The following is an 11,340-nucleotide window of genomic DNA, read 5'->3' as shown; positions in this document are numbered from 1 at the left end:
AAAAATAATAATCATAATAATGATAACAGCCTAAAAAGTCAGCAAAGCATATGTTCTTAAGTAAAACTGAAAGAGAGATAAAAGAAAGAGAATTAAAGATGATGATTAATAATAAAAAAATAACTTCAAATCTTCCTTTAAGTGGGTTTCTTTTTGGTGGCAGCAAAGGGATTAAATAATGATTGGATGATAAGGAGAAGGGAGGTGTAAGAAGAGGGAGAAGTAGTAGAAGAAGTAGAAGAAGAAGAAGAAGAAGAAGAAGAGGAAGGAGAAGAGAGTGGGCGTAGCCTTCACTGGGCCTTGGACGCCGTGGTGATGGTCGAGGCCGGCACCGTTGCCGTGGTGACGGCGTTCTGGTGGGTGTCTGCGGCGACCTGCAGGTTGAGGGCTCCCGCGGCTCCCGCCCCTCCGGCAGACACCAGGCTGACTGGGTTACTGGTGAGCAGAGACAGGTTCTGGGGGTTGAGGAAGAGAGGAGCCGTCACCAGGTTTGGCGTGCTGCCGGCGCTGGCGTTGGCAAACAGCAGATTCCCGCTGCCATCCAGAGATGTGATTGGTAGAGTCCCGCTGGATGCCAGAGCTGTGAGTGGGACGAATGAAAAAGAGGGGGGGGGGGGGGGAAACGTCATGTCTAGGTGGAGAACAATATCATTAAAACAAACACTAATCATCTGGTGACAAGTGAATGTGAGGCCTTATGGGCTTTTTGCCACCATGACCCTCATCATCAATATGTGTCTGAAAACAAAACTGTGAGTGTGTGTCGAATAAACCCAGGAAATCTGCGATACATGCTGCATCGTGTTATAGCAGTGGCAGACAAAGGTGCACATAGATGTGAAAGACACAGATCTACAGACATTAGAGAAGGGGAACAACGCAGGCATCCGGGGCAGAGGGCGTTCTGAAGCGATGTAGTGTAATATTGTAAATAATGGGGTACTTGCCGCTCCACACACCTTGGATAGTGGCCAAGGTGCTGTTGCTCATCAGCGCGGGACTCAAAGCACTCCCCAGACCCCCCGGAGCCAGGCTTAGCAACGCCCCCCTAGAGAGGAGACAACACAACACAGGACCGCGCTTAATATGTAACCCAAGATCCACAACAGACTTAATGCCACTGGTAAACATCCCATCAACCTACCGCAAAGCATATGTTCGGTCAAGCCCACCCTCAACAGGTACTTTATATAAGAGAACAGGTTATGACAGCATGCTTCTCCTTAAGCGTGACGACTGGTAAATAAACTCAAACAAACATGCCATGCTCACCCTGGCGTGAACTGTGATGACGCCATGAGGCCTGGGTTGAGGCCAGCAGCTGCGGCCATGGCAGCGATGCTGGCGCTGGTTGGTAGCTGGGCAGCGCCCTGTAGAGCGGCGGAGAGCCCCGGTGCTGCCACCATCACCTGACCCGTACCCAGCGCTGCCTGGGCCAGCGAGGAAGGGGCATGCGTCACCGTTGTCGCCGTCACCTGCTCGTGTCCCGGCGCCGTCTCGGCCGTCGTGGACGACTGTAGCGCCGTTGGTGACGGGCTTCGGGACGGCGACGATGTTGCTGTTGTTACCATGGGCGCCGTGGAGATGACCGATGCCGTGTTTGTGGTCGCCGAGCTGATGGTTGTGCCTGAGTGAGAGAAAGGTTTTGTTTTTGTTTTTTTCCTTCCCCCAGCCATCAACACCACTACAACTCACACAATGGAGGTAATCTAGGATGTTCAGACCTGCAGAAGGCTTGTTATGGAATAAAACATGAAGGCTATGAGGGAGGTCCTTTCACAGGTCAATGGAAACTCTATAACCGTGACACTGCTTCTAACTCTTCTTTGACGATGAAGGTATTCTGACCTTGTAAAGCTATCCAGATATACATCTATTAATGCAGTGGAACTAACTGAGTTCTAAGGCTGCACTGAGCAAGTGTGCTTACCAGTGAACCCGAGACTGGAGACACTGGTGCTGGTGAGAGGCATAACTGGGTTTACAGTCAATGTGGTCGGTGTGTTACTGGTCACAAGGCTACCTGTACTGGGCACCTGACAAAAGAAGAGGAGGTAAATCATTAAGAAGAAACAATGGTAACATTATATTATCAAACTGCTTTTTGCTTTTAATTCTACTGTTCTGAACGTGGCTATTTTCTGTTTTACCAAGCATAGGACATAACAGAATGCAACCCATACCCTGAAATGAATAAGCACTTCAAGAGATAAGTGTACAGTTGTACAATTCATACTCAGTATGCCATAATGGGTCTGTAAAGTAACTGGAGGTGGGGGTGCGGGTGTGGGTGGGGGGGGTGTGTGTGTAGGGGAGCTTACCAAGGGACTGGAGGGGGAGAAGATTGCTTTGATGGGCGTGGTGACAGCGCTGCCACTGCTGGGCGGGTTGATCCTCTTCTCCTTCTGCCGTCGGTTACAGAACCACACACGGATCACCTCCTTCTCCATGTTCAGCTGATCCGCGATCATGGTGATCTCCTCAGAGGTAGGTTTTTGCTTCTGCTTGAAGAGGGCAAACATACACACACGTGCCCTTTCAATACAGTATAGTTCAAAGGCTGTAAATCTCCATCGCCACAAATTCAAAGAGCCTCCGACTTTAGGCAGAGCGTACTTAAAATGGGCCTTATCACAGAGCTAAATGCATGATTCCTGCACTAAATTAAACTCATAAGCTGGAGAAGAAGCCGTGTCAGACAAAGGTTTAGAGAAGGTGATCGACCAGTGTGTTCCTCTGAGCAGGATTTTGAAGCCTTCCAGGTTTCAGGGGCTTTTATGTGCTCATACAGCGTGAGATTGTATAAAGTCTTGTATTACACACTGACTTTTTCAAGGCAGATACAATGAGCCCTTTAGGACTAATATTTCCTCAGAATTTAGTTTGCGTGTGTGTGTGTGTGTGTGTATGTTTAAGTTCTAAAGTGAACTATCGGTCACCTCTAGAAAGCTCTTTTCTAAGGCCACTCGGATGTTGGTCTCAATGCTGGTCCTCTTCTTGCGGCGGCGGTTCAGCCCCTCCATGCCCAGCCCAGGAGAGCCCAGGGAGCTAGGGCTGGAGAGGGCCTGATCAGACGTCTGGTTCTCTGTATACACAGCGCAAACACAAACACACAGAGCGAAATAAGGACCTCGAAAAACACATACAGTCACACTGAAGGACATCATCATTAAGACAAGAGTGCAGAGAACAGACAGTAAGTGTAAACCACTCTAAACATCATTCTCACGGACCCCCGCCCCCTGGGCCCTGATGCAGGCCAGAGATCAGAACCCTGGACCTGACTCTTATTTAGTTCATGAGTTAGAAGCTGAACTGTCCAGCATCCTCAGGATGTGTCATTTGCATTGGAATTTGAATTACAGGAAGTGAATTCAATTCAGTGCTAATCACACAAACTCCTTCCACATAATCTGACAAATTACTCATGGCCGGATTGCCAGACGCTAACTTTGAGAGAGAGAGAGAGAGAGAGAGAGAGAAATTTAAGAAAACACTTTCTTACATACAAGAGAGTAGTGTTAAGACACACCTGCATCGTTAAGCCATTTCTCCAGTAGAGGTTTTAGCTTGCACATGTTTTTAAAGCTCAGGTTCAAGGCCTCGAAGCGAGATATTGTGGTTTGGCTGAAGTCGTTTCCGTAAAGCTTTCCCATTGCAAGGCCAACATCCCCCTGTAACAAAGAGGTGAAGTAGATTTAAAAAAAAAACCCCAAAAAAACCTGCAAAAATGTAACTACAGGCTAATGTACCACATGGTAAGAGTTTACAATAAATAGAGACTAAATGTGAAACTGGCTCATCCTCTTCCATTCATTGTGTGTGTGTGTGTGTGTGTGTGTGTGTTGACTTAAGGGAAGTCAGTTTCAACCGCTCTCAGTTTATTGTGTTCACGTGTGTGTGTGTTTTTGCGTAAGAGCACACCTGGGTGAAGCCCAGCTTGATCCTCCTCTGTTTGAAGGTCTTTGCGAACTGCTCCAGTTCCTCCAGGTCACTGGGCTCCTCCAGACTGGGAGTGTCCATGCGCTTTGGTGTCGTCTGGGTGTGGGACAGGGGCTGGATAGGGGTAGCTGCTATTGTGCGAGTCGGTGTTGCTGGCTGAACACACAAAATTAAAAAAACAAAAAAAAAACAAACACCACCACATAAATCATGTCCTTTGTGTACATCGTTAACCTGACAATTTCAGGGAATTACAGCGGATCAAAAAAAAAACAAACAAAAAAAAACCCCCAAAAAACAAAACACTACAGGTGACATCATTTGCTACGGGGGCGATGGAGCAATGATGTGTTGTTCCTGACCTGTGTGGCGAGGGTGATGCTTGGCTGAGTCTGCAGGAGGTTGGCTTGGCTTTGAGGTAGTTGAGTTAAAAGATTTTGGGCTTGCAGCAGACCTAGAAAATTAAAAGGAAACAACAACAACAACAACAACAAAAAGGACGTTAAACTCCAGAGCAAAGATATGAGGGGTGTGTCAGATGGAGAGACGGACGTGAGGACGTACCCTGCTGGCCCTGTGGCGTTTGAGAGATGATGAACTGTGCGGGTTGGAGCTGAGTGGTGATGGGGTGGCCTGGTTGCACCAGCACAAACTGTTGCAGGTTCAGATTCTGCTGCTGCAGCTGCTGCAACTGCTGTAGGTCCTCCGCACACACACACACAGAGGAGAGAGAGGAGCACATTTTAGCACAGCTGCACAATGCAAGCACTGACTGCATCTATAGCTTTTTGTGCATAGACAACTATAGTTATCCTCAAAAAGGAGTAAGTAAGTAACATGCAAAAAGTCAGGTACTCTTACGTTCGCACAACTATTTATTACAAATTATTCAGTCAGATTTTGACGTAAATAACAGAGCACAATGATTTAACAACAGTCATTCAGCCAGTATTTACTGTTTATACATAAACACTTGAAAGTATTACTCCTGGAAAAATCAAAACAAGTATAAAGAGCATTTGTTCAACAGGACAAGACAGAAATAAATGGGAGTATGAGTCCTGGTTAAGCAGTAGCTGAGAGTGGAGCGGTGAGAGTGAGAGAGGCTCTTACAGGTGTGATCTGGATGGGCTGAGAGAGGGGGATCTGGGTGATGGGCGTGGCAGCGGAGGCAGAGATGTTGGCTCCAGTGGTGCTGTTCTGCTGGCTGGCTGAGTGCTGGACGGCTGCAGCCAAAAGCTGAGCCTGGGCCTGCTGTAGTAACAACTGCTGCTGTGCCGGAGTCAGAGTCAACTACTCGCAGACACAGACAGAGAGAGAGAGAGAGAGAGAGAGAGAGAGAGAGAGAGAAAAACACCAAGACAAAAATAAGATGAATGTTCTCACTGATATATGCAATAATCAAGGTCAAATTCCCGTGAATGTTGCAACACAGCTAAGATTTACCTCATTCTCCATGACTGGAGGCCCTATACCACACAAGGCTTGGACACTACACTCTTTCCTATTACTTGTCACTTTTCCAAAACTTGCCTTTTCTTGTATTGGAAACCCTAAAGCCTACTGGAAACAGATTATGAATGACGTTTGCAGGAGGAAGACAGGCAGCACTGTGGACCTGTTCTGAATGAGCAGATGGGCAGTGCAGAGGCGAGCGCATGCAAATCACATGACCCTCAGATGGCACTGTGAAGATGGATGAGCTGTGATAACCATTCTCCTCTTCTTCCTCATTCACACTGAGACCAAAAGAAAGCCAAGAACCTGCATGTCAATCTTTTGGCCTACGACCCCAGCCTTGGTACCTGGTCCCTTGACACAACCAAGCATGACGCATCCAGCATGCACTTCCTGTTACGACACTCGGTATGTTAACTCATGGGATCTAACTTCAACCTAAGAGATTTTCCAAAGTGACTACCGTAGTCCCACGATACCTCCAATTCCACTGGCAATTTGCCCTGCACTTTTGGATCTGTTTCACGGGCCTACAAGGACCAGCAAGGAATACGTCCAGATTGAGCATAGATCTATAACTACAGGCTAGGTCATAAATATCGTTTCTGATTGGTAGTCACAAAGGAAAAGGCGCTGCCTGGGCCGCGTTTAAGCTGAGGGCGTGGAATGAGGGGTAAGGTGACGGGAGTGACCGTGCACGTCATGTGCCCACCCTTTCTCTATGCCACGGGCGGGCGGCATGCCACTTACTCCTGCTATCTGTCCCCCGGCCAACATCAGCTGAGTCTGAGGCAGTGCACTCTGCTGGCTGGACGCTGCAGGCTCAGCTGAATCCTCTGACTTAGACTAGTGGGCAGAATACAGAACAGCATCAAGGCTCAGTTAATGTGCATTAACCGTCCCAGGGAGCTTGTGTGGGCCTATGCACTAACGCACTCTAACTCGGTTAGTACGCGGGAGGACGTAATAACTGTTTGCCTCGAGGGTCGACCGTGTTACTAAGTAGAAGTTCATTTCCCGTCTTTAAAATCTGGCCAGTTTTAGGAAAGACCACTAAAATGATCACCTGAGCTTTTTTTTTTCTGATTTGGACAACGGATGATGGGTCAGTATTAAAATAAGGAAACACTGCGAACTTGAAATTTCCCCGAGTGTTCCTTCAGCCTGAGAAATGTAAATTTACAAAGAACAAAAGCCTTCTACCAAAAAGCAGCCAGGGAGAAAGAGAAAGTGAGAGAGAGAGATTGAGAGAGAAACATAAAGATATGCAAAACAGGCTTTGCTTTAAATAAAATGCTTCTGGTGTGATGAGAGAGAAGGTGTTAAAAATATACTACATCCCCTCAGAGACCTGAAGGGAAAGACAGGGTGGTATGTTAATTAAAACAACGGTTATGCAGTGCATGTAAATTCTGCATGGATTTGCATATTCTCCACCATCTGTTTCCGAGCAACTGTGGAGCAGCTAATTAGCATAAGGGGCGGATTAATGTCCCTTGTTACTGAGAGATAGCTTGTGCTGTTTTTTGTCGGCCTCTCTCGCACTCTCTCTTTCTCTCTCTAGGTCTCTCTGCCTCTCACTCTAATTCTAATCTTTAGAGTTCCAATAAACATCCTATTGTCTCTAAGCCAACTTCCACACTCCCACACCAACACAAAGCAACCTGCTGCTTAGTGTCAATCTATGGTATGCTAATAACACAGCAAACCAGAGGAGGGCCAGTTCAGTTACACAGACAGGACCCGTCATGTCAGCCAAGAACAATGACCCTGGGGACATCTTAACATTCTTCTATGGCTTTTGTGTGCAAGTGTGTTTTTTTACCTGATTGGGCATGTTTGTGCGCATGGCTGTGTGTGTGAGCGAAGGAAAAAAAAAAAAAAAAAGAAGAGAGAGAGACAGAGAGAAAGCGCGTGCATACCTGTTGGAGCAAGGCTTGTGCATGTGCATTGGTGATTGCGCTTGTTGTCTGCACTGTCTGCCTCTGAAAGTCCAGTCCATTTGTTTGGGCACCTGGAAGAAGAAAAGAAGTTAGGAGTGCTATAGAAGCACAGCCAAACACAAACATACGCACAAAACCCCATTCAAACTGCTGTTTGAGTGCGGCTCACTTCCATTTTGAGTGTCTTGGTTAGTGTCTACAAACAAACCGCTTGTGGAGAAATGTTACGATTTAAGGAAAATCTTTCATCATTGTTCCTCCTCTTTACACATGATGAAATTCCGAATATTTTACCCAAGTGCCACCACCACAACCACACTTCCACTGTAGCCGCATAATGACCACAATACTTTCATGCGTACGTGTATACACACAGACAAAAAGCCATGCCTCTTCACGTAAAACAGTACAATCACAGGTCATTACCATACTCCATACAGCTTCACACACAAAAAACATAACATTTAAATATTTATAATATTGTAATGCATTCAAACGAGCAAACAAAGGAAGCTTAATGACAGATAGGCGGCAGGCGGCTGGACACAGCAGGTAACTCACCTGTGTTTCCCTCACCACTCTCCATTGCACATTTACTTGTTTCTGACGGATTACTCATTCTAGAATCTGGAAGGGACAGAGACAGACTTGATCTGAACTGTCCATTCACCTCATAAGACACTCATCTGTTGCTAACCCACTACAAAAGCATCTCGACAGAGCCTCGATTAGAGGCAGCATGGGAGACCCGGACTGTGCCCAAATGTCTTCAGTCATTGAATAGGTCTGATGGTTATGTAAATGAAAGAGAGGCTTTGTATAATATAAATGACCCCTGCGTGTTTCGTAATATCAGCGAAAAGTGTACAGTAAGACACTGTGCAAATCCAATCCAACTAAGGATCACGAAAATCTGGGCACTGGAACGATGTTTGACTGAAGAGTTAATTCCACCCCACTGAGCATGATTTTTAAACTGAGAGATAACTCGTCAATTACCGTCGTGACTGTATGCAAATGTATACAGTGCTATGACTAGATATGAATGAGTATAGCTAACGCAAACTGACAATGCTGGCAAACAAGTTTGAGCCAAACAGACCACACACACAAAAAAACCCCACTCACCCCCAACAGCTGCACCTGCACTTTCCAGCACCGTGTCCAAGAGCATCAACAGTAACTGGGTTTACCCTATACCCCAACAATGAAGGGTCTGAAAATCAACCCTCCCACAGGGAAGGCTCGGATTTACCCGCAAGACGCAGCAAAAAGAAAGACAAGAGCACTCCACACTATACTGCACTCAACACACAAATCATGCACAGCTAAAGCCTGTAAAAATGGTTTCTCCTTTCTGTCTCTGTGTGTGTGCCTGCCTGCCTCCTTCTCTCTTTCTCTCTCTCTCTCCCTCTCTCTCACACACACACAGAGACCGAGACATGATCGTCACGATAACTCGTGTGTGAAAAAGTTTGATTTTTTTCTACACTGAAACAGAAACAAAGAGTTCAGCTGGCAGTGCCCATAATGAAGAGTAATCAGTATTCAGCTGATTAAAGTCGTATGCAAATGAGTCCCTGCCTCGTTAGTGGAGCAACACTTTGAAGTCCTGCAAGCAATTCATTTCACACAGAGCCCTGAAAGCTTTCTGCATAATTTAAACAGTTCATAAATATTTATTAGCTCATTTACATATTAATTGGGTGACTTTGGAGGGAAGGGGAAAGAGAAAAAAACTCAGCACTGCACAACAGTGTGGGGGTGGTAGCACATGCCCAATTACCAGCAGAGTGCTGCAGGAATTACAATCAGTAAGACAGGTAAACAGAGTTTCTTAGCAGCGATACAAGAACTATATATAAGGAATTATCCTTTCACATGGAGAGCTGTTAGACATACACACAATATATATGTATATCCCCCCACAAATTTCATCACTTCAAGTAAAGCCCCATATGTATCTAAGTGTATATATGTGTACGGGTATAGTTATATATACATATATATTTCCACACACACACCGATGTGTATGTGTGTGTGCACGTGGTATGTGTGTATATGCATAATGTGTATATATATACATATATATATATTTCCCAAATAATTTTTCATCACTTCAAGTAAGGCCCCATGGTGGCCCTTTAAAAAAGAAAAAAGCTTATCTTCACATTGAATCTCAATTCATGTATCAATAATGGCCTAGTCCCCTGTAGCTTTAACACTCCACTGATCAAACTGATACAGTTCTCTGGTACATGGAATGTGTGCTCTGATTAGCATTTTTAGATTAACTTCAGACTCTATTAACAGTTCATTTTCAAATGTTAATTCATGCTTGCAAACCAAGACATGGAAATTAGATCGTCAGACGGTGGAGCACTAAAAAAGTGTTGGCGCTGATGTAATTGATCTTGAACTGGATTACACTACCTCTTTAGGACTAAAGACCACAACTGTCCAGGAGTCTTTAAGACCTTCACCTGATAAAATATAGCAAACCAAGGCCAAGTCGAACCAGTCAGTGATGAATATGAAAGAGAACTACCTCACAGATGAGAAAGTTAATTACAACCTTATGGGACGATGACTGGTCTCCCACACTGGTCAGTGCAGGCCTACATCTCTTTACTGTGTGTGTGTGTGTGTGTGTGTGTGGAGGACTATGTGACATTACATTACTGTATTTCTGTACATATAAAATCTGGACACGACTTTAGAAACGATTACAGTTCGGTCACTGGGAACAACTTTTTTTCTTTGAAAAGAGGGGGGAAAAAACATGTCATTTGTCCAAGCTACAGATGCGCAATTTAATCTGTGTTATAATTATGCAAATATTTCAGTTGGGGAATTTCAAAAAGGGTCTCATTAGTGTCGTTTTACTGAAAGATGACTGTAAAGTGGGCTGACAGTTTCAAAGTGAGAGACTACGAATACAGAATGTTAACCATATTCAAATTATGAATCTGAATTTAACTACAAAGTTAAAAAGGCACAAGTGTAACATCAAAGTCAAAGCCTAAAGTAATTTGCGGAAAAAAGATGCACATTTTGGGTAGGTAACCACAGTAGCAAGTAAAAAAAACAAACAAACAAACAAACAAACAAACAAACAAAAAAGCCTGTTGAAAACAACCCGGAAAAATGATATGGAAGTGAGGTTCAAACCAAGTGGAGAGGAACAACATAAGAATTCAGCTAAATTAGGTTAATTATTTATATTTATCACACCACAAAACGTCAGACATGAGCATGGAGGCATTGGAGAGAGAAGTTAGAACTATGCTGAAAGCTTAAAGTAAAGAAATCCTACTGCCTTTGATAAGCTTTATTCTCTGCAAAAAAGTGAAGAGGGAAGACAGACAGACAGACGATCTTGGGCTGGCGAGGAAAAAGGCAACATAAGAAAACATGCTGGAGCATGCATTTGTCCCTTATTACACACACACTGGTTCTGTGAACCCAGTTATTTATACTGTACAGTTGAGGCCCGTTGCCTATTTTGAATGTCTGTTTTTGGACACCTCCCAAAATTGCGCATTCTAATGAGACACAAATATGTATTCATTTAATCGTAAACACCACCCACAACAGCTAAAATACATTTGGGTTTTCCAACAGCTTCGCATTCTCAGTAGCTATACAAGCTTCCAAAAACGGATGGCATTTCTAATTGGCAATATTTCCTTACGAACAGTCTCTCAGTTTGCTCCAATAGAACTAATTTACAACTCAGCTATAAGCAAATAACTTTCCGTATTCTTCACATTATCTGCACTGAACTGACGTTTCCAATCTGATAGCTAAGAAAGCCGAACATTAAAATGGTTTAATTACACAAGTGTAATGGTTTATACCCCAAACAATTAACTACTACAGCAGTTTTGTCAAAATCTAACAAGTCGAACCCAGCTCTCATCAACACAAAATGGGATCTACAGATTCGCTGGGAATACGGTCTACTTCAATGGAAGCACTTAAATAATCTGTTTAA

General features: G+C 44.5%; 1 protein-coding gene across 1 annotated transcript; it reads right to left on the bottom strand.

The window, feature by feature from the left end:
• Positions 1 to 288: 288 nt before the first annotated feature.
• Positions 289 to 9,458, bottom strand: pou2f1b (POU class 2 homeobox 1b). The gene is made up of 14 exons (XM_030787560.1): positions 9,404 to 9,458; positions 7,323 to 7,414; positions 6,151 to 6,246; positions 5,056 to 5,235; positions 4,507 to 4,645; positions 4,305 to 4,396; positions 3,925 to 4,098; positions 3,533 to 3,674; positions 2,940 to 3,085; positions 2,322 to 2,501; positions 1,931 to 2,036; positions 1,273 to 1,627; positions 960 to 1,048; positions 289 to 580 (listed from the first exon to the last, which is right to left on the bottom strand). The coding sequence occupies exons 1-14, from the start codon at positions 9,456 to 9,458 to the stop codon at positions 291 to 293; spliced, it is 2,136 nt and encodes a 711-aa protein (XP_030643420.1). The 3' UTR covers positions 289 to 290.
• Positions 9,459 to 11,340: the final 1,882 nt, after the last annotated feature.

The sequence above is a fragment of the Chanos chanos genome, chromosome 10 (assembly GCF_902362185.1).
Source record: "Chanos chanos chromosome 10, fChaCha1.1, whole genome shotgun sequence".
Classification (NCBI taxonomy): domain Eukaryota; kingdom Metazoa; phylum Chordata; class Actinopteri; order Gonorynchiformes; family Chanidae; genus Chanos; species Chanos chanos.
The sequence above is the reverse complement of the archived record's forward strand: the minus strand, read 5'-3'. Positions and strand labels throughout refer to the sequence as shown.

Coding starts and splice junctions, on each gene's coding strand:
- pou2f1b (XM_030787560.1), bottom strand. CDS start 9,458: ATGAAAAATTATTTGGGAAATATATATATATGTATATATATACACATT. Junction 2,037..2,321: donor TCTCCCCCTCCAGTCCCTTG/GTAAGCTCCCCT, acceptor TTCTTTTGTCAG/GTGCCCAGTACAGGTAGCCT. Junction 581..959: donor CACCTTGGCCACTATCCAAG/GTGTGTGGAGCG, acceptor TCCCACTCACAG/CTCTGGCATCCAGCGGGACT.